We start from the raw sequence: 20,395 nt of genomic DNA, 5'->3' as shown, positions 1-20,395 counted from the left end.
TTGTTTTAAGGAAGGAAGGTCTTAGAATATCATTTTCATTTCTTTATTGGTTTATTCTTATTCAAGTTTTCCATTTCTTCTACGAATTTTGACATTTAAAATTTTTCTAGGAATTTAATCATTTCATATAGTTTTAAAAGATTGTTACCATATAATTGTTCACAATACTTTTATTGTTTTTAATACCTCTGTTATTTCCCTCCGTCCTTCCCCTTTCTGGGACCAAGATGTGTTCTTGGAGCCAGGACTGTCCAGGCTGGCAGGTGGTGGGCCTGCAGGTATGAGGGGGGGGCTGGCGGTGGGACGGAGCTGAGCAGCAGACCCCAGCTCCTGCTCCGCTCCTCCTCCACAAAGTCTCCCTGGAGGCCAGTGGTTGCTCTCTCCAGTTTCCTGCCCTCTGCTCTCCACCCGGTCTCCAGGACACACGTCCCCACTGCCAAATCACGGTGCCCTACATTGCTCCACCGGCTGTCCTCAGGCCTCCTTCATCTGACCCCAGGGATGCCCAGCTGATCGTCCTTCAGCAGTCTTTAGGACCCTCTGCCCTCACTGGGCCCCCTGACTGCAGCCAGGCTGCACTGAGCTTTCTCCAAGACTACCCGGGGTAGGCCTTGGGCCCATGCTCTGCCCTGCTGGCTGCCCACTCCTGCCACCTCCATCCTGGGGACTGCTATGTCACCTGCATGTGTCGCTGCTGGGCAGGGCAAGACAGGGCCATGGAACCGCACCCACAGAGTGCTTCAGGAACGCCCCTTTCAGCCCCAGGTGGCCAATGCCCCAACTCCTGCTTCCCGCACCCTCCCTCAGGCAACTTCACGCTAAGGAGTCCAGCCCATGGCACCAGGACTCACCTCTGCCCCAGCGCCCTCTGCCTGTCCCCCAGTACCCCCACGGCCTACCTGAGCATGCAGAGCGGCCAGAAGAGCATCGAGCTGGACCTCCAATGTGCGGCTTCCCACACTCACGGCCGCCTCAAGGATCTGGCCCAGGCTCTGCTTAGGGCAGGGAGAAGACGGCCATCAGTCCCCGCTCCAGCCCCCAGACTGACTGTGGGGCCAACCAGAGCGTCCCAGTCCAGGCTGCAGGAAGAAGCCAGGAGGGCACAGACCCTACCTCGGGGCTCAAATGAGGAAGCCTGACTTCCACCTCCAGATTCTGGAGCTTCCCAGGAAGGGGCTCAGGAAAGGGGCTTTCTATGTTACAGGTGCAGCCGGCCAAGAGGTCCAGGTACCCTGGGTACCCATCCAGGGCAGAGTTGTGGGAAAATGCTGAGCTGGTCCCCACGGAGGACTTCCTACATGCAGAAGGCCCCAAACCCACCACTGAATCTTAATAGACCACTCAGGGCTACCTGCCCCAGGGTCTGATTTAAGGGGTTCTCGGGGGTTGGGTGGCAGACCTGTCTCGCCTGCAGATACCTTGGACACGTAGAAGGTCTCTGCATGCTTCTTATAGAGGGCGAGGACCCCAGGGAGGAGCTTGGGAAGCTGCTCCTCCAGCTTCTCGCTAGGCAGCAGGAGGCTCATGGGCCCCAGAGCCTCCACTACAGCAAGCCGGAGCTGCGGAGAGATGGGGCAGGGCATTAGCCACACAGAGCCCTTCACCAAGTGCCTGCGCAGGCATGAGGGAACCCCAGGTTACCAGTGGGTCCTAAAGGGCTGGGAAGTGGGCCCAGCAGCCACAAGTCATAGTGCAGCAGTGGAGTGACCGTGGACAACTGGACGGCAGCTAGGCCAAAGCAGCGTGTAGGACACACTCAGTGCCACCCCAGGCAGTAGGGGCCTCAGGGCAGGCAGAGGGTAGGAGCTGGGTGGACATCCACAATTATGAAGCCTCAAGGGCACATGTGCCCAAGGAGAACAGGACAAGGTCCAGAGCAGGCTGGTGCCAGTTACAGGTGTGGGACCCACAGGTGAGGCTCTGTCCAGGGCATCTCTGCTCCCCATGCAACCCCCCACCTCTGGAACACCAACCGTGGGCAGGGAACTAGAGGGACGGAGGACCCTGGCAGCAGGTGTAGACAGATGCCTTGGCCCCCTGCCCACTCTATGGCAACCCCCAGTCAAAGCCCACAGAGCAGCAGAGCAAAAGCCCTCACAGTGGCAGCCAGGCCTGGAGTGGGAGAGGCAGCCATGCCAGGCCCAGATGGGCAGGGGTATAGGGACATACCCTGGGTTCTCGACTCTGTAGCCAGTGGTGGAAAAGAATGTCATAGGCACTGAAGATGTCGGTGGCAAAGGTGTCCTTCCTGACTGTGGGGTCTGGGGCTTGGTCCAGGTTGGCCAGATACTCCAGGGTGCTCTCACTGAAGTGCTGCAGGGCTGCAACGAACCCCAGTGTGAGTGGCTTCCCAACAGCCCTGGTCTGCATCGTGCCCCTTCTAGAAATCCCACTACAGCCTGCAAGATGCCTCCCTGGCACACTGGCCAGGTGCAGGACTCCAGGACTACACTGGGGTGAACAGAACCTCCCAAGTTCATGTTCTACCCAGAACCTCAGACTGTGACCTCAATTGGAAACAGGGTCTTTGTGGATATAATTAAGACACAATCACAGTAGAGTAGGGTGGGCCCAAAATCCAATATGACTGGGGTCCTTATCAGAAAAGAAGAAGAGACAGAGACAGGGAGGAGATGGACACATGACAACGGAAGGAGAGGGGGTAGCGGGGCAGCGACGCAGCCACAGCCAAAGACGCCCGGGATCCACAGCCACTACCAGAAGCCAGAGGAGGCATGTGCTCTCCCTCTGGTCCCCACAAGGAACCAATCCCACTAACATCTTGATCTTGGACTTGTGACCTTCTTAACTGCAAAAGAGTAAGTTTCTGACGTTTTAAGCTACCCAATTTTCGCTTGGTACGTTGTTACCTAAGTACTAGGAAACCAGTGTAAGTACCAACAACCCTGTCAAGGACTGGGCAGACATGGGAACCGAGGAGGGACACCGCCAAGAGGGAAGCACCTCTTGGCCAAGGCCTTGCTCAGAAGCTCCAGGGGCAACTCCAGAGCCTCGGGAAGAAGTGCCCACCACTTGGGGAGGGTCCTTGCAGGCCTGAGGCCCACTCAGAAGCTGTCCGCATCTTCGGCTCCACCAATGGGGCCACATGCCCTACAAAGTGGCCTCCCAGCCACTGCTCCTGACAGCCACGAGTGCTGCTCCAAGTCACAATCTGAACTCTACATTTGTAGACGATTAATTTTAATTTTCTCCAAACAGATGTGAAATGACATCTCACTGCAGCTTCATCTGTATTCTCCTAATTACCAGTGGGAGTCTTTCCTGATGTATGTTGGCTGGCTTTGGCCTTTTCGTCCCTCGTTTTTGTCTGAGCTGAGGTCTCCCTTTCTCATTTCACAGGTGTTCTTCCTGTATCTGCTTTGAAAGGCAGCTCATCGGTGTGGGCCAGACTGCCCAGTCACCAGGCTGGCTCAGCCACTCTTCAGGTGTGTGATCTGAGGCAAGTTACTGTCTGTGTCTGGGTTTCCTCACCTGTAAAATGGGGCAATGGTAGCACCGACGCCCAGGGCTGTTTCAGACCCACCTGGGCTGACGCAAGCGTGGTGCTGAGCGCTGGTCAGATGTGTGTGTCAGCTCCTAGTGCCCTTGCTATGTCTACTTCTGCTCCCAGGGCCACGGCTGGGCCTTTCCACTTGTTATAGAGCAGAGATAAACTTTTTAATTTTATAGTATCTCGTGATGCACCAGGTTCTTTAATTTTTAACAATAAATGTATTAATTCTCTCCTTTGTGATTTGTACTTTTTGCATCTTAAGAAATCACTTTAAATCCAGCACTTAAGCTAGCGGGTGCAGGTGTCCCTGACAGCCCTACCAGGCTTGCTGGCCCCTGGCTTGTCCATGCTCAGTCAACCACCTCACACCCTTTTCTCTCAACAAACCCCCTCCTCACAACAGGCTGACAATCTCACTGAAGAGGACCCCGACCCTGGCTGAGACGCCACCTGCACCCTACAACTCCTGGCTCCTGTATTTCCTGTGGTCACTATAAAGCCTCCCTCCAGCATAGTCCCTGCAGCAAAGCCCAGCCCTGCCCCTAGTAGAGCAGAACTGAGAAGTGTCTCCTCCCCCACTCTTGGGCCCACCCTCCAGCACTGCCCTCAGGCTTACCAGCCATCCTAAGGGCTAACCCAACAGTCAATTCACCAGTGGTGATTGGCAGATGAACAGAGAGCTGTGTGCCACCTCTGACACTGGCATGTAGGAATGTAAATACTCCTTAGATGCTGATCTTATAGCAGCATCCTGCTAAACTCTTGTCAACTCTAATAATCTGTGGGAATGTGTTAGGATTTTTACATAGACAATTTCATTAACTAAAGACCATAAAGGGCCGGGTGCGGTGGCTCACGCCTGTAATCCTAGCACTCTGGGAGGCCGAGGCGGGCGGATTGTTTGAGCTCAGAAGTTCGAAAACCAACCTGAGCAAGGGCGAGACCCCGTCTCTACCAAAAAAGAAAGAAATTAATTGGACAGCTAAAAATATATAGAAAAAATTAGCTGGGCATGGTGGCGCATGCCTGTAGTCCCAGCTACTCGGGAGGCCGAGGCAGAAGGATTGCTTGAGCCCAGGAGTTTGAGGTTGCTGTGAGCTAGGATGATGCCACGGCACTCTAGCCCAGGCAAAAGAGTGAGACTCTGTCTCAAAAAAAAAAAAAAAAGACCATAAAATTTGGTTTCTTCCATTCTTTATTTGTCTGGTTGGTTTACTGTGGCGTCTTGCGGTGTTGGTTAAATTCCCCAGAATGTTAGATGACATTACACAGACGGTAACACCAGCTCTCCTTGCCCACCCCAACCCTAGAGAGGACCTCTGGGTGGTGAACACCACAGCCCCACCCAGCACATGGAAGCTATGGGATCCTGGAAGGACCCCTCACCCTTTCGGGGGCTTCCACCTTCCTGAGTAAAATGGAGAAAACAGCAGGTGAACTTAGCCTTGCATTCTGGGTACTCCTCAACTACGACTTGCTTGTTTTAGGGTTTCTGCATTTCTGTTCCCCTCTCACACTGTCCTCACCTGGTTTCAGTCATAGGTTAACCTGGCTCATAAATTGAGTGAGTTATTGTATATCCTCTGGAATTCTGTGTTTTAAAAAGTGTAAGAATGAGCATCTATGTCTTGCTTTTGACACTAGTAGAAATGCTTCTAGTGCTACCCATTAAGCAAGATGCTATCTTTGGGGCTGAGATAAATATATTTTTTCACCACGTGAAAGAAGTATTCATCCATTCATATTTACAAGGTTTTTAATAACAACTAGGGAGGTGGCTGTATGATTTTTTTTCTTATACCAATTAGTATGATGAGTCCAACCTATCCCCGGGGTGACTCCACCTGGTCAGGACACAGCCAGTCCTCAGTGCTTGAGACGAGTTTTAGGTTCAGCTATCGTGGGGGATGCCACATGACAGTTATTAATATCTACTTGGTTCCCAAGTTTTGGAACTAAGAATCAACACATCAAAGGTCACCATTTCCTCTAAAACCACCTTTGACTACAGATTCAGCGGCAGGAGCGCAGATGGAGGTGGGCTCGTAGGGGAGCCAGGCCCACACGTCTCTCTTGAGGTAATACTCAGGTTGTGAGAAGAATTTGGAAACTGTCCTTTTCACTTTTTTGCTCTTGGGAGAACCCCCTGTGGAAGTAGCCTGGGCTCCATGCCAGGGTGGCACCAGCAGTTCAGAGCTCCCCTTCAGGGAAGTTAACTTTCCTGCTCTGGGTCTCAGAGGTAGTGTCACTGTCCCTCCATCATTTCCCATTTCATTTTGGAGTTTTCTTCCTTTTCTCTTGATTAGGTAGCAACTTAACTATTTCATTCACTGTTCTCAAAGAACCAGATATAAAATATAATTGTTTTGCCAATTTTTAACTTTTTGAAATATTGGTTTCTTCTGTATTTTCTGCCTTGCTCAGGTCTGGGCAGGTGGGATGAGGACCACACACAGCAGTGATAAAGGTCACGTTGGCAGTGTATGTGGGACCAGGCTTACTCAGGACTCCTACAGAGCCATGAGGCCTTGAGGCCAGAGACGGTGATGAGCAGCCCCAGGCCACATGGCCACTGCACGGCAGCAGATTGAGGCCCGGCAGCCCAGGAGGGGCTGTCTGCAGAGGCTGCTGGTTCAGCAGGAGGAACATGCTGCAGCAGAAATCCCAGGACTCACAGTCGGGCCATGGACAGCACACTTCCAACCCTGTAGTGGCCATCTCTAAGGCTACTTGGCACTCCTACCCCCCCGCTGACAACACAAAGGGCACAGAGCTCTAACTGCTTCCTACCCCTCCACCTCCACAGTGGGCATGCTGGGACCTTCCTCCTGGCACTGGGGTACCCTGTGTACTCCTCACGCTCACTTGGAAACACCCAGGAGCCTCTGCGCCCTGTCCAGTCCCATGGGGGATGGGCTTCCTGCTGCCCGTGGTAGTGCATGATGGGCTCGGGCAGAGGGTCAGTGGCTGAGGGGTTGTGGCTCTGGGCACAGCGGTCCAGGTGGCCACTTCACAGTGTCTCATTTTGACGGGATGCAGCTAAGTGTGAACTCCTCACACCCTGTCTCTCAGGGAGTGAGTACACCCCACACCTGCCCGAACACACCCTTCCTCTCTGTGCTGCCTCCCAGCTGTCTTCAGGCCCCACCTAACCCACCCTCTTCCTCTTCAGTGGAAAGGGTTTTAGTCTTGTTTCTAAAAACTTGATTTGGTCCTCTTTTCAAACTGGCTTCGTTCCCATAGAACCTTGCTCTTTTCTCATAATTTGTTCCCTCTTTTATGTCTTCATCCTGTTATTTTACATCCTACATCTGATAATTCCATAATAATGCTGTCTAATCATACACCTTGTGTCTGCGCTGACACCACGTGCTCCATGACTATAACTGACACTGCCGCCCCAGTCCAAGCTGGCACTGAGACCTCCAACTCCACAGAAACGGTGCTTCCCTCAGCCAGGCCACAGGCCAGAGGGGCCAACCGCCTGGCCAGACTGGGACTTGGACTTTCAGTGGGACACTGCTCCCCACCCAGGGCCCTTCTAGCCCAATCTCACACTAAGGGCTTCCCAGTCCAGCAGAAAGAAGAAACTTGAACCTTGCGTCTACATGAAGACAAACCACAGTTATAAATTCTCAGGAGAGAGAATTTAAAAGAAATTTTAAAAGAAGAACCACCTCCCAGGGCACACAGCAGAAGGTTTCTCGTCAGTCACCATCACCCTTTGGCTGAGGATGGACCTTGGAGGGTCTGGTTCAGATGGGCTCTGGATCCCACCTGATGTGCAGAAAGGCCTTGTCTCCTACCCAGCCTGTGGCTGCTGAAATCCAGGCTGCCCGGGGCAGCTGGAGACCTCTGACCCTTCACTTCCTCACGCAGCCTTCCTGTCAGCCTCAGGGTTTCTCCTCCCAATCAGGAGGACCTTGGTCAAACTGATCAGCATTCTAGGTATTTTGTAGTGAGAAGGTTTTTCAGAATAACAGGCCACTGTACTGCCAGAACCAGAATCCCATCCCCCCCAACTTGTTATTAGGTTTTGGTTTTTAATCAATGTTTTACACACACATAGGTTAAAAGAGCAATTCTCAGATACTCAATTTCCCTCTCTCTGGAAACAACCATTCTCTAAGTAACGAACCTGCAGTGTTTCTCAAGCTGCCCCTTTTTGCACCTCCCTCCGCAAACACTTCCTAACCTCAAGGCAACTTTTATTGGCCCGGGAGTCGCTGCCTGTGTCCTAGCCATGGCACTGCTGAGAGCTCACCCTTCCCTACAGCTGAGTCAGTGACCCTGGGGACTTGTGTCTGCTCAGCTCTCCAGGTGTGCAGCACCAACAAAACCCCCGCCTCTTGGCAGGTGCCAGGGCAGCTTTTGCAGCCCCTGGGCCTCTTCTTTCTTGGCTCAATCCACACCTTAGTGGGGTCCACCTCCAGTCACTGCTGAAAACACATGGGAGGTGTGCTTTTGAGCCCTGATTCTCTAAACTAGTCTTTATTTCACCCTCACATTGAAATGGCTTTCAGGCTGGGCTCAAATTCCAGGTTGGGCCTCCCATCAGGGCTTTGTGGGGCTGTCTCCCGAGCTCGCCAACACCGGCGAGAAGCCCAAGGCCACCCTGTTTCCTTCTCCTCCTCCTGGACCAGTCACTCCCCACACAGTTGGTGTGGCCCTCAGACGACCTCCCCGTCTGGAATATCTTCTGTGTGGGGAGTGGTTCTTAATCACTTCATGGCCCCCCCCACTTCTCTGTTCATTCTCCCCTGGGTGCCTGTTATTGGAATGCTGGCTTCATGGTCTGGCCTAGTTCTTCCTTCCCTCTTCTACTTTCCATATTCCTGCACTTTGGCTCTATTTTCCAGAAGATGTCCTCAACTTTCTCTGCCAATTTTCTATTATGTTTTCCATTTTTATTATCATGTCTTTAGCTCTCAAAAGCTCAATCTGATCTGAATGTACCTTCCTCATGGCGACAAGCTCTAGTTCCATGCATGCATTACCTTCTCTTATCTCCCTGAGGATATCATCATAGGTTCTCTTTCTTGGTTGTATTCTTCCCCTTGAACTGTCTGTACCCCCAAGTCACAGGCTCTGTTTCCTTTGCTGCCACCTCTCCTATCAGAGACTTTCCTCTGACAGGAGGAATTGCTGGCTGCCCGACCTGCGGAACAGCTCGGCCAAGCCAACCAGGCACCTGACTATCTGTGCCTCCCTCGGGCTCCTCTCTTGCCTGGTGGCAGCGTCCTGAGAGCTGGATAGGAACAAAGCTGCGGGCACATACCTGCTCCTGCTCTTGGCACAGCGCCACTATCCTTGGCTGGACCCACTCCCTCCCCATGGCGGACACAGGTCTGCCCAGAACCAGAGGCTGCCTCCGGCCCTAACTAACTGCCGACACCCACCGATGGGCCTCACACACAGCAGGTGCAGACTTCCCTGGTCTGATGGAGGCTGCTGCGGCCGGCGGAACTACCACCTGCTTCAAATGCGAACAGGATGTTCCATCTGCGGCGAGGGGCACCTCACATGAGGGGATCCTTCAGAGAGTCTCAGAGAGTCTAAACCCACTAGGTCCATGCGTGAAAGAAACATCGACAGGGTAAAACTTGGAGGAACATTAGGCCTATCAAGCAAAAGGTGACCAAGAGTCTTTCAGAACTACAAGTCAGTTTCTGCTCAGAGCCTCAGCAGTTGGAGGGATTCATGTCACGTATTTCCCTGGAGTGTCAAGGAAGTCACTGCCAGGGACACCATGGGGCACCCCGTCACTTGGTCCTGATCATGTGAGCCTGGATGAGGCTGCCCTGCACCCTGCCCATATGTACGTGTGTACACGGTGAGGCCCACACCCCGGGCCTGCTCCTCCACGCCCAGCTCAGGATGCAGTGTCCGGATCCTGTCACCAGTCCCATTTTCAGCCCAAACTGAGTCAAGCAGAGTTTCAATCACTTTAACCCAAGGGGCCTGCTCTTACCCACAGGCGGCGAAGAGTGTGCAGGGAAGACCTCCCCCGCCGCAAGGAGAAAGCATAAAAGAGACAGGGCGAGGGGAGATGGGAGCACAGGGGCTGTGAGGAGGGCATGGTGAGTGTAGGATCCCCGAGGAGACGGGACCCCAAGGAGTCGTGGAACCCGGACCCAGAACCAGCAAAAGTAGAGCAGCTAGGGCCCAAAGCTCCACACTTGGCTGCCGCTGGTCCCAGCCCCGTGCCAGGCACCTCCCCCATCACCACACCCCTCCCACCCCATGCCAGGGCTGGGGCTTATGGAGGGGCCGAGACCCACGGATGCAAGGTCCTGTTCTCCACACCAGCTACCAGAGTCCCATTCTTCCTGTCACGGGTGCTGTGGGCTGAGGAAGCCAAAGGCCCTGGCTGTGAGGTTGCTGTAAGGGGTACCTAGCCCCACAGTGTCCCAGCATCTCCAACTTCTGCTAAGCTAACCCTCTGTCCCCTTTCTAGCAGGGCACCCTCCATTCCCAATGGCCATACTCCCCATGGGGCACCAGTTGCAGCTGAAGCCACCAAGGCCCACACTGGCAACAGGCCCATGGTTCCCTGCCTGGTACAGAATGTGGCAGACACTGGCCACCAGGAAACCACTCTCAGGAGGAAGTGGGAGGTGGGAGAATATCCCCCCGGGCCCCTGGTGCCAAGATGTCCAGGGAGTAGCCACTCCTCCAGCTCAGAGTGAGGAGAGAAGTGGGGGCAGAAATGGAAGGTCAAGGCTTTGAGGAAGTCTATTCCCACCCGAGGTGTGCTCAGGCCTCCACCAACACGCAAGAGGTGCTGGGAGCTCCCCAGGAGCAGAGAGAAGCTGCCAAGAGGGAGAGGCTTAGCCAGCAGCCCCTCCAAGTGCCCAGCCCTGGCCCCACAAAGGGGCATTGGAAACAAAAGAAGGGAGTAGGTGGGCACCCACTGCCCTCGGTGCCGCCACCTTACCGGAGCAGAAGGCCACCCTCAACTCGTCCTGTTTGGCCATGCCCAGCATGGGCAGCATGGTGCTCAGGATGGATGGCAGGAAAGGGACCATGCCAAACACTGCAAGAGAGAGGGGCTGTCACAGGGGCTGTGTCAGGCCAGCCCTGGGCCCAGCCGTACAGTGGGACAGGAGGAACCCAGGAGCCAGCATGGTCCTCAAAGTCCCTCTAACTCACTCAAGAACACAGGGTGGGGCCAGGCCATCACCTACCGTTGGAAACTGCAAGGCTGGCAAACGTCCGCACGACAGAACAGTGTGGCAGAGCCCCGGGCTGGAACCTGCTCAGCATCTCCTCCATCACCCTGTTGATGAAGTGCTGCCCCACGGCCACGAGGACACTGCTCGCAGCCTGCTGCCAGCCACAAACCAGCTCCTAGACCCCAGGGAGCCAGAGGCAGGACCTCTCCTGAAATCTTCAACAGGCAAAACCAAGATGCCCCACCTTGGCTGCCCTGTGCTCAGCGTCCCCAGAACATGAGGGTTGCAGAAGGTTGCACGGCACGGCCTCCCTTCTGAGGGCTGTGCCAGAAGCCCTCACACCTGGGGGAAGTAACAGCACTGGGGAGAGGGGCCAGGAGCCTTGAGAGGCCAGCACCCTGAGAGGGCCAGGCCCAGCACAGAGCCACAGCCCTGGTCCAGTGCCCCTACATCTGCTGAAAGAGTTTGGGTGTTTTGCTCTCTGCTTTGGTTTCTGCCTCTGAAGATTGTGGGGTGACTGTCCCTGGCCCAGCAGGGTAGTCCATAGGACCATGGGGCCTCTGTCGGCCCAAAGTGGCCAGACATTAACACACTCTTAATGCTTTTGGGTAGAAAGGCCAAGAAAAAGAAGCTTCCTGCCCAAGGTAGGACCGAGTCTCCATGGCCAGAAGACCTGCCCACGTACCTTTGTCCTGGTCATCTCGCTAGAGGCCAGGAGGATGATGATGTTAGCCGTGTCCTTGTCCAGCTTGCTGGTGTGGTTGCGCAGGACCATCTCCATGGTCCTCAGTACCATCGCCCGGTATGGATGTGCCAGCTGAGGAGAGAAGCCGGGACGTGTGAGTCCAGCGCCCAAGCACTCTGCACACCTGTCATCTCCTCTACAGGGATGAACCCGCACCAGTCAGCCCTCTCTGCCTCAAACACAGGAGCGGGGACACACTTTAGTAGGACAAGGCGGAAGGATCACTTGAGCATAAGAGTTCGAGACCAGCCTGAGCAACATAGTGAGACCCTGTCTCTATGAAAAATAGAAAATTAGCCAGGCGTGGTGGTTCCAGCTACTCGGGAGGCTGAGGCAGGGGGACCAATCACTTCAGCCCAGGAGTTCGAGGCTGCAGTGAGCTATGATGACATCACTGTACTCCAGCCCCCAACAAAGTGAGACCCTGTCTCTAAAAAAATAAATAAATAAAAACAGATTTTTAAAAATAAAAGCTAAGAGAGCTGAGGGGGCAGAAAGGAGAGACCATCCTCCGGGACGTGTCATAAGGCCACAGCACAGTCAGTGGATGTTTTCGTGGAACTGTGCTAGTCCCCAGGAGATGGTAGTCAAAAAATGAGAGAGAAACACTCTTATGTATCAAAATATTAAATCAAACACAAAGAATAACGGTCTTTTGAGATTGCAAAAGTCTCTTCCCCTTCCAAGAATGGTCTAAACCATCCATTGAGAAAAAAGAAAATGTGCATAATAATTTCAGACAACAGAGAGCTAGCAGTTACAGAGAACTGCTGAGCCACTGCCAGGAGAGGGCAGAAATGCCACGAGATGAAACCAGCTCTGAGCCACTTCTGCCCCGAGCTCGGGTCAGTGACCGACCAGCAGTGGAGGGCCCCTCAGGACTCTCTCCAAGCGACTGTCGGAAACAACCTTCTCTCCCTCAGGCAGGGACCACGGTCTGTCCCTTGGGCACTGAGCCTGGCACAGAGCTGCTCAGTCTCCACTCGGTGCAGAATCAAAGGCATGGCAAACAGCCTCCTTCACAAGGGTGAATGTTGCAGTGGTCACAGCCCAGTCCCCTCATGACGGGACCCTGAGCTCACTGGGGGATGCAGCCACACTCGACATGTGATAAGACAAGGCAGGTTATCTGTTCTAAGTACCCAGCCTTGAGAAAGCTGAGACATGCAGCCAGCCCTGCACGGTGCCTGACCAGCTGCTCCTGGCGGGGCTGTCTTTCTCAAACCAGGTCAGCCCAGACCGAGGGTGGCCCTGATGATATCCCCGTCACCAAGGGGCAGAAATACCTTGTCGTGCTGCCGCAGGTACTCCTCACAGGCACAGAGCATCTCCTCTGGCTGCACCTCCCCGAGGGAGCACAGAGCACTGCAGACCTGCTCCTGCACCATGGGGTCCTTGTCTGTAATGGCATCCAGCAGAGTGCAGGACAGCTCTGCAGTGACAAAGCCCAGGTTAGCATGCTTAGGCCTGAGTGCCCTCCTCTATCACGCCTCAACTGCCACCCCTGCAGCACACACCTGTCAGCCTCTGAGGATCACAGACTCAGAGTGGAAGGAGACAGCATGTTCTGGCACCACCACCAGCCTGATGTCTCAGGGCCCAGTGGGCCTGTCCAGTTTGCACAACAGCCATGCCTCCCATCCCCTCAACCATGCCTACTATCCCCATGGCCACGCTACTGTCCTCAAGGCCACACTGATCTGCAGATGCCCTCTCTTGGTATGCCCCTCCCTCCATCTGGTCTAGCCACACCCCACCCTGATCTCCCTGCCTGCGCTGTCACAGGGGTCAGGTGTATTGAGCGGTTAGGCACAGGGCTATGGGGGCTCGGATTCCCACCATCACTGAGAAGCTGCCTGCATCGGGGCTGAGAGATGCAGAGGGCACAGCCTACATGCAGTACAGGCACCCATGGCCATGACCTCTTAGATTGTGCTTCCTTAAAGATATCAGCTCACCTGCCAGCCAGGATTCTAGAGAGGGTTCCCTCAGGGTCCATGCCCAGGGCAGCACCCCTCATGCCAAGGACAGGCTGGGATTCTCCACAACCCTATCTCCTACATGTAATACCTGGATAGGCAGGAACCAAGCAGAGGACCAGAGACTCCAGTAGTGAGAAATAAGTGAAGAAATAAAGCTACCGCCCCATCCCATGGCACTCAGCCTCAAAGGACCAGGTGTGAATCAAGGAAGTGATGAATAAATGTAGCAGTCTCTTGGCAAGGCCGGATATCACCTTGCTGGGTGGCACCCCAGGCCCCACCTATACCCATAGACTCTTGTCCATCACCCCATCTCCACTTGCCAATACCCCCCATGCCATTCAGGCCTCTCTGTGCCCCTCAAGATCAGGGCATGGCACCCGAGACTGGCACTTACAGAGCCCCAAGATGTGGCTCACCCTTTGGACAGAGCTCCGGAGGGCAGAGACACCTGAGGCAGGGCTTCCCTGTCATTCTGGGTTGCTACTATGCTGGCCTGAATGTTGGTGTCCCTCCAAAATCCACATGTTGGGACTTAGCTCCCAAGATGGTGGCATTAAGAGGTGGGGCCTTTGTGCTCTGTCCTCACAGATGGGATTAGTGCCTTATAAAAAAGCTTAAGGGAGAGCCCTAGTCCCTTCTGCCCCTCCTGATGTGTGAGGACAAAGCAAGAGATGCCATCTATGGAGCCGAGAGCAGCCCTCACCAGACAGCGAATCTGCCAGCACCTTGATCCTAGACTTCTCAGCCTCTAAAACTATGAGAAATAAATTTCTATTATTTATGAATTACCCAGTCTATTTTGTTACAGCAACCTGAACTTTTTTTTTTAATGAAAACCTGAAGAGAGCATGTTCACTCAACAGTCATTCCTTCAAACCACGTTTACTGATACTTGTCTGAGTCCCAGACTCAAAGCTAGCAGGTGTGAGGTCTACACCTAACGGACTACACCCGCCTCGCCCAGAGCCACTTCATGCATCACCGGAGCTGTAAGAGCCTTGGTCTGCCCCAGTCCCCAGGCCAGAGGCTTATGGGCCCCCTAACCCCGAGCACGTGTGCACTCACTCTTCACACAGGACTCAGTCATTTCTGTGGTCTTGGCTTCCTCTGCACCAATGTGAACACAGACAGCTTCTCTAACCTGGAATAACAAAAACCACAAGATTTAATTCATAAGCCTCCACAATACCTAAGTTTATGGGCAGTTGCCATTTTTGTGGAAAACACACAACTTAAATGAGTTTGTTCTGGGGAAACATCACATTTTCTTTGAGCCATGCAGGGAGGGCAAAAGGCACTGCTGTCCTCAACAGTCTCCAGCTCCCCTCCCTGAGCACACCTGGCAGCCCGCACCTCACACTATCAGTCCAGGGCAAGTGTAGCCACTGCCTCCACCTAAAGCATCTTCCTTCTTCACCCTGTGAAGAGCAGAGGATGGACGCCACAGGTGTCAAATATCACTTCTTGGAGCACCACGTGCAATAGACCATCACAAAGAATCAAGTCCATCAAATATGCAGGTTCCTTTTGCCTCCACACTATGTGGTCACAGGCTCAACTCCTACATCGCACTCTCCAAGCAGGATCAGAGAGGCCCCAGACCTGCCCTCAGTGGGGCAGCTGGCTTCTTCCCAGTGCTCACGTCTTCGGGCTCTCTGGGGGCTCAACCAGCCCCTTCACACCCTCAATCACCTCCCACCCATCACTCATTCCTGACATATTCCAGGGAAAAATAAAGGAGGGATGCCACGATCCCCTCAAGTAGGCAGGACATCTCACAGGGAGGGGACAAAGTGAGAAATCTGTAAGCATGAGAGCTGGTGGGATTGAACATGAGCGAAGAGCACTCACCCATCCCACAAAAACCCCAGAGAATGACAGAAAAGATGTATGTTTTTTAAAAAACAAAAACTGTAAAAGTACTGGAAAACAAAAAAAAGATAAAATTAACAGACCAGAAATTTCTAGGAATCCTGGGAAGACAGAAAGCCGATGGACAGCTCTGGTGTAAAGATGGTGGTGTCAGCATAGCATTTCCCCTTTCTTCCTGGAAAGCACCTAAAAGGAAGAAAAACAAGAAATAAAAACACACTTCCATTTCTGGCACAGTAAGGAGAAGGCCAAACACCCCAAGCCATGGTAGGGCTCAGAGCCAAAAGGGCAGCGGCTGTCAGGTGGGGTAGGGGATGCACTGGTGGCGGATTTCAGAGAGAGCCCACACAACACCCCTCCAAGGTGAGAGCACACCTGACGTGGAACATCAAAACCCTGAGTTCCCAGATCTGTGTTGAGTTTACAAGGTGGAGGAGCCCAGGCTGAACAATGTGTCTCTGGGGAACGGAAGCTCCACCCTGTGCAAGGCCACCACTGCTCAGCTCCATGGTCAGGGGAAAAACAAGGCGAAACCAGCTCCCACTCAACCATGTGTGGAGCGCCCTTCCCACAGTGCAGGAGTTACACTTGCCCAGCTCAGATGGGACTTACAAAAGCAACCCAACATGAGCAGGGTCTGCTCCAGCCCAGGTGAGACTAACAGGGACCAATCTGCCCTCCTGTAGAGGACACTTTGTCTGGGAATGTTTCCTTGTTGTTTTTCTCAAGAACATGTCTGTGGCCTTGCACGCAAGTCCAGAGCGCCCTAACCCTGCAAACAGGAGGGGCTATAGAGTTTAGATGCAAACATCTGCTCGCTGGAGACGAAACAACAAGAAACAGGGACGTGTTGAGTCGGGACAGTGTGGGAACAAAGAAATTGCAGTGGGACAGTTGCCAAACAGGCTGTGTTATAAATAAAGAAGCTACAGCAAGAAAATTTGCTGCAGCCTTATACCGTCTTTGTGGTGTCTGTGTCTTTTTGTCTCTGTGTTCATTCCTCGGCCCCAAGAAATGGGCCACGTCACCCTCCTAACCAAAACAACTAAAGAACTGGACAAAACACAAGAAACCACAGTTCTCAGGATAATGGACATCAGAAAACAAAGGACAGTGAGCCCTGAATGGTAGGAAATGAGGCCTAGCTCACTGCCTGGAGAGAACATCCAGGCGTGGGCCCAGCAATATATCTACGTTGAAGAGACAGAAGTGGGAGTGTCGAGGGACAGCAAGGTAGCTGGAGTTTGCAGGCTCCAGTGCCAGAGAGAGAGGTGCCCAGTGAGAACCTTGGAGAGCTACAGAGGTCCCAGGGCCCTTAGCTTTACTGATCAGCAGTAGGGCAGCAGGATAATAGCCCCAAAGATGCCCACGCCCTAATCCCCAGAACCTATGATATGTTCCCTACATGGCAACAGGGATTTAGAGGATGAGATTAAGGGTACAGACCTTGACATGGGGAGATTATCCTATATTATCTGGGTGAGACTAACCTAATCACATGAGTCCTTAAAAGCAGGGAACTCTTCCCAGCTGGGACAAAGAGAAGAGACAGAAGAGGAAGGAGGAGAAATCTGAAGCATGAGGAGGATCCAACTCACCATCTAGTTCTGATGATGAAGGAAGGAGCCTCTGAGACAAGGAATGTGGGTGGCCAGATGCTGGTAACGGCCTCAGCTCGTAGCTGGCAAGAACACAGGGACTTTGGTCCTACAGATGCAAAGAGCCTAATGCTGCCAACAACCTGAAAGAGCAGAAAACAGAACCTGCCAAGAGCCACCAGCAAGAACTGCAGCACTACTGACACTTGTATTTTTGCCAGAGAGACCCTGCTGACTTTAAGAACTTTAAGATAATAAATTTGTGTTGTTTAAGCCATTATGTTTGCAGTAATTTGTCACAGCAGCATTAGTTATAAGAAAGCTGGAGTAACTATACTTGACAAAGTAGATTTCAGACACATTAACAATCTTAAACATTTATATACCTAATAACAGAGCTTCAAAATACATAAAGCCAAAACTAATAAAAATGCAAGGAAAAACAGACAAATCCAAATTAAAGATTTCAACATCTCCCTCTCTACAATTGATAAAACAAGTGTTGACAGAAAATCAGTAAGAATACAGAAGACACGAACAACATTGTCAGCAACTTGACCTAAGTATTATTTACAGAATACTCCATTCTGTAACAGCAGGATATTTATTTTTCCAAAAGCACAGAGAACATTTACCAAGACTAACCATATTTTGGGTAATGAGTCTCAATAAATGGAAAAGAATTCAAGACATACAAAGATTGTTTTCTGACAAAAACAGAATTACATATATAAATAAGAGACACCTGAGAAATCTCCAAGTATTTAGAACTACTTAATAGTCTTTCAAATAATGCATGAGTCAAAAAAGGAATCGAAAGTGAAATTACAGCCAGGTGCAGTGGCTCACACCTATAATCCCAGCACTTTGGGAAGCCAAGGTGGGAGGATTGAATGAGGCCAGGAGTTCAAGACCAGCCTGGTCAACATATCGAGACCCCCATCTCTACAAAAAATAAGAAAAATTAGCCAGGTGTGGTAGTGTTTGCCTGTAGCTCCAAGAGGCTGAGGCAGGGGGATCACTTGAGCCCAGGAGTTCAAAGTTGCAGTGAGCTATGGTCACACCACTGCACCCCAGCAGCCTGGGCAACAGAGTGAGATCCTGTCTCTAAAAAAAATAAAATAAAAATTGTTTTTAAAAAAGAGAAATTACAAATTCATGTTGAAGTGAATGAAAATGAAAAGACATAAGACATATCAAAATTTGTGGGTCCCTGGTGGTCTAGTGGTTAAGGAAAAAATAATTTGTGATAATTTATGGCATTAAATGCCTATATTAGAAAAGAAAAATGACTTCTACCTTAAGAAACTAGATACCCAAATGAAGCAAAAGAAAGGAAACAAGTATTGTACAAATCAAAGAAATAGAAAACAGAGAATAGAAAAAAATAATAATTTGTGACATAGTGAGACTCTGTCTGTAAAAAAAATAAAGAAAAAGAAATTAGCTGGGTGTGGTGGTACATGCCTATAGTATTATACCAGCTACTCCAGTGGCTGAGGCAGGAGGATTGCTTGAGCTGAGGAGTTTGAGGTTGCAGTCAGCTATAATCACACCACTACACTCCAGCCTGGGTGACAGAGTGAGACCGTGTCTCTTAAAGAAAAAAAAAAAAAAAAAAAATCAATGCTACCAAAGGTTAGTTATTTGAGAATATCAATAAATTTGATAACTTTTAACCTGACAATCAGGGAAAAAAGATGACACAAATTACCAATATCAGGAATGAGAGAAGTGACATCGCTACAGATTCTACAGATACTAAAAGAATATATTCTGAACTATATGCCAATAAATTCGATAACTTAAAAGAAACAGACAACTTCCTTAAAAGACACGAGCTACCAAAGCTCAATCAAGAAGAAACAGATAATCTAAGTAGTGCTATATCTAAAAAGAAATTGAACTTATAGTTAAAAGCCTTCCAACAAAGCCTACATGGCTTCCCTGGGGAATGCCACCTAACATTTAAGGAAGAAATAATACCAACTCTACACAAATTCTTCCAGAAATATTGAAACGAAGGGACTACTTCCCAACTGATTCTATGAGCATTATTCTCATAACAAAACCAAAGACATTACAAGAAAACTACAGACCAATATCCCTCATGGATCCAGATGTGAAAATTCTTAACTATATTTTATCAGATATTCACCATGTAAAAAGGATAATACATCACGACCAAATAAAGTTTATTCCACAAACACAAGGTTGGCTTTATATCTTAAAATTCAGCCAATGTAATTCACAACATTAATAAACTAAAAATGGCCAGGCATAGTGGCTCATGCTTATAATCGCAGCACTTTGGGAGGGCAAGGCAGGGGGATCACTTGAGGCCAAGAGTTTGAGACCAGCCTGGGCAATGTAGCAAGATCCTGTCTCTACAAAAAATAACAAAAAAGGCTGGGCGCGGTGGCTCACGCCTGTAATCCTAGCTCTCTGGGAGGCCGAGGTGGGTGGACTGCTTGAGCTCAGGAGTTCGAAGTCAGCCTGAGCAAGAGCGAGACCCCGTCTCTACTAAAATTCGAAAGAAACTAATTGGACAACTAAAAATATATACAAAAAATTAGCCAGGCATGGTGGCGCATGCCTGTAGTCCCAGCTACTCGGGAGGCTGAGGCAGAAGGATCGCTTGAGCCCAGGAGTTTGAGGTTGCTGTGAGCTAGGCTGACGCCACGGCACTCTACTCAGGGCAGCAGAGTGAGACTCTGTCTCAAAAAAAAAAAAAAAGGCTAAAATTTATCGAAATTTATGCACACACTTATAGATCAAAAATGGCGCCATTTGCAGTCAAGAGAAATGTAAATATAGAGGTGTGGTATTAAATTGTAACTGCACAAAATTAACCATTGTACACACTGTACTACTGTAATAATTTCATAGGCACCTCTAGTTGCTACTGCAGTGAGCTCAAGTGTTTCGAGTATCTGCTTATAACACCGTGTGATGCTAATCATCTCTAAGTGAGCAGTTCATCTTTCCAGTAAATTGCATATGGCAGTAAAAACCGATCACTCATGGCGTCTGGTATTTCTCATCATGTTTAGTGCAATACTGTAAACTTTGAATAACACCATGGGACCCATACGAAGTGCCACCAACAATGCTGGAAATACTCCCCAAAAGCAGAGAAAAGTCATGACATTACAAGGAACAGTTGAATTGCTTGATATGTATCATAGACTGAAGTCTGTTGCTGCCTCAAATGCAGTTGCCTGTCATTTCAAGATAAAGGAATCCACGATGACATTCTTCACAGAAATAGAAAAAAATAATCCTAAAATGTATATGGAACCACAAAAGACCCAGAATAGCCAAAGCCATCCTGAGCAAAAAGTATAAAACTGGAGGAATAACATTACCTGACTTCAAATTATAATACAGAGCTATAGTAACCAAAACAGCACAGTACGGGCATAAAAACAGATTCATGGAGCAATGGAACAGAATAGAGAATCCAGAAATAAATCCACACATCTATAGTGAACTTATCTTTTTTT

General features: G+C 50.8%; 1 protein-coding gene across 8 annotated transcripts in view; it reads right to left on the bottom strand.

The window, feature by feature from the left end:
- The window catches only part of MROH1 (maestro heat-like repeat family member 1), a 70,387-nt gene that overhangs the window by 42,122 nt on the left and 7,870 nt on the right, over positions 1-20,395 (bottom strand). For 6 of the 8 annotated variants that reach the window (XM_012648064.1, XM_012648065.1, XM_012648068.1 and 3 more), the window contains exons 2-10: positions 15,375-15,477; positions 14,485-14,560; positions 12,721-12,866; positions 11,375-11,506; positions 10,702-10,864; positions 10,452-10,550; positions 2,170-2,321; positions 1,419-1,559; positions 900-995 (exon numbers count right to left, since the gene is read on the bottom strand). In XM_012648064.1, the coding sequence (XP_012503518.1) occupies positions 900-995; positions 1,419-1,559; positions 2,170-2,321; positions 10,452-10,550; positions 10,702-10,864; positions 11,375-11,506; positions 12,721-12,866; positions 14,485-14,506 (951 nt within the window). In that variant the 5' untranslated portion in view covers positions 14,507-14,560; positions 15,375-15,477. The remainder of the gene's footprint in view (positions 1-899; positions 996-1,418; positions 1,560-2,169; positions 2,322-10,451; positions 10,551-10,701; positions 10,865-11,374; positions 11,507-12,720; positions 12,867-14,484; positions 14,561-15,374; positions 15,478-20,395) is intronic. The other 2 variants (XM_012648066.1, XM_012648067.1) reach the window with 1 other exon arrangement.

Source organism: Propithecus coquereli, unplaced genomic scaffold (assembly GCF_000956105.1).
Source record: "Propithecus coquereli isolate 6110/MARCELLA unplaced genomic scaffold, Pcoq_1.0 Scaffold28, whole genome shotgun sequence".
Lineage (NCBI taxonomy): Eukaryota > Metazoa > Chordata > Mammalia > Primates > Indriidae > Propithecus > Propithecus coquereli.
Note: the sequence above shows the minus strand (reverse complement) of the source record. Positions and strands in the feature narration are given on the sequence as shown.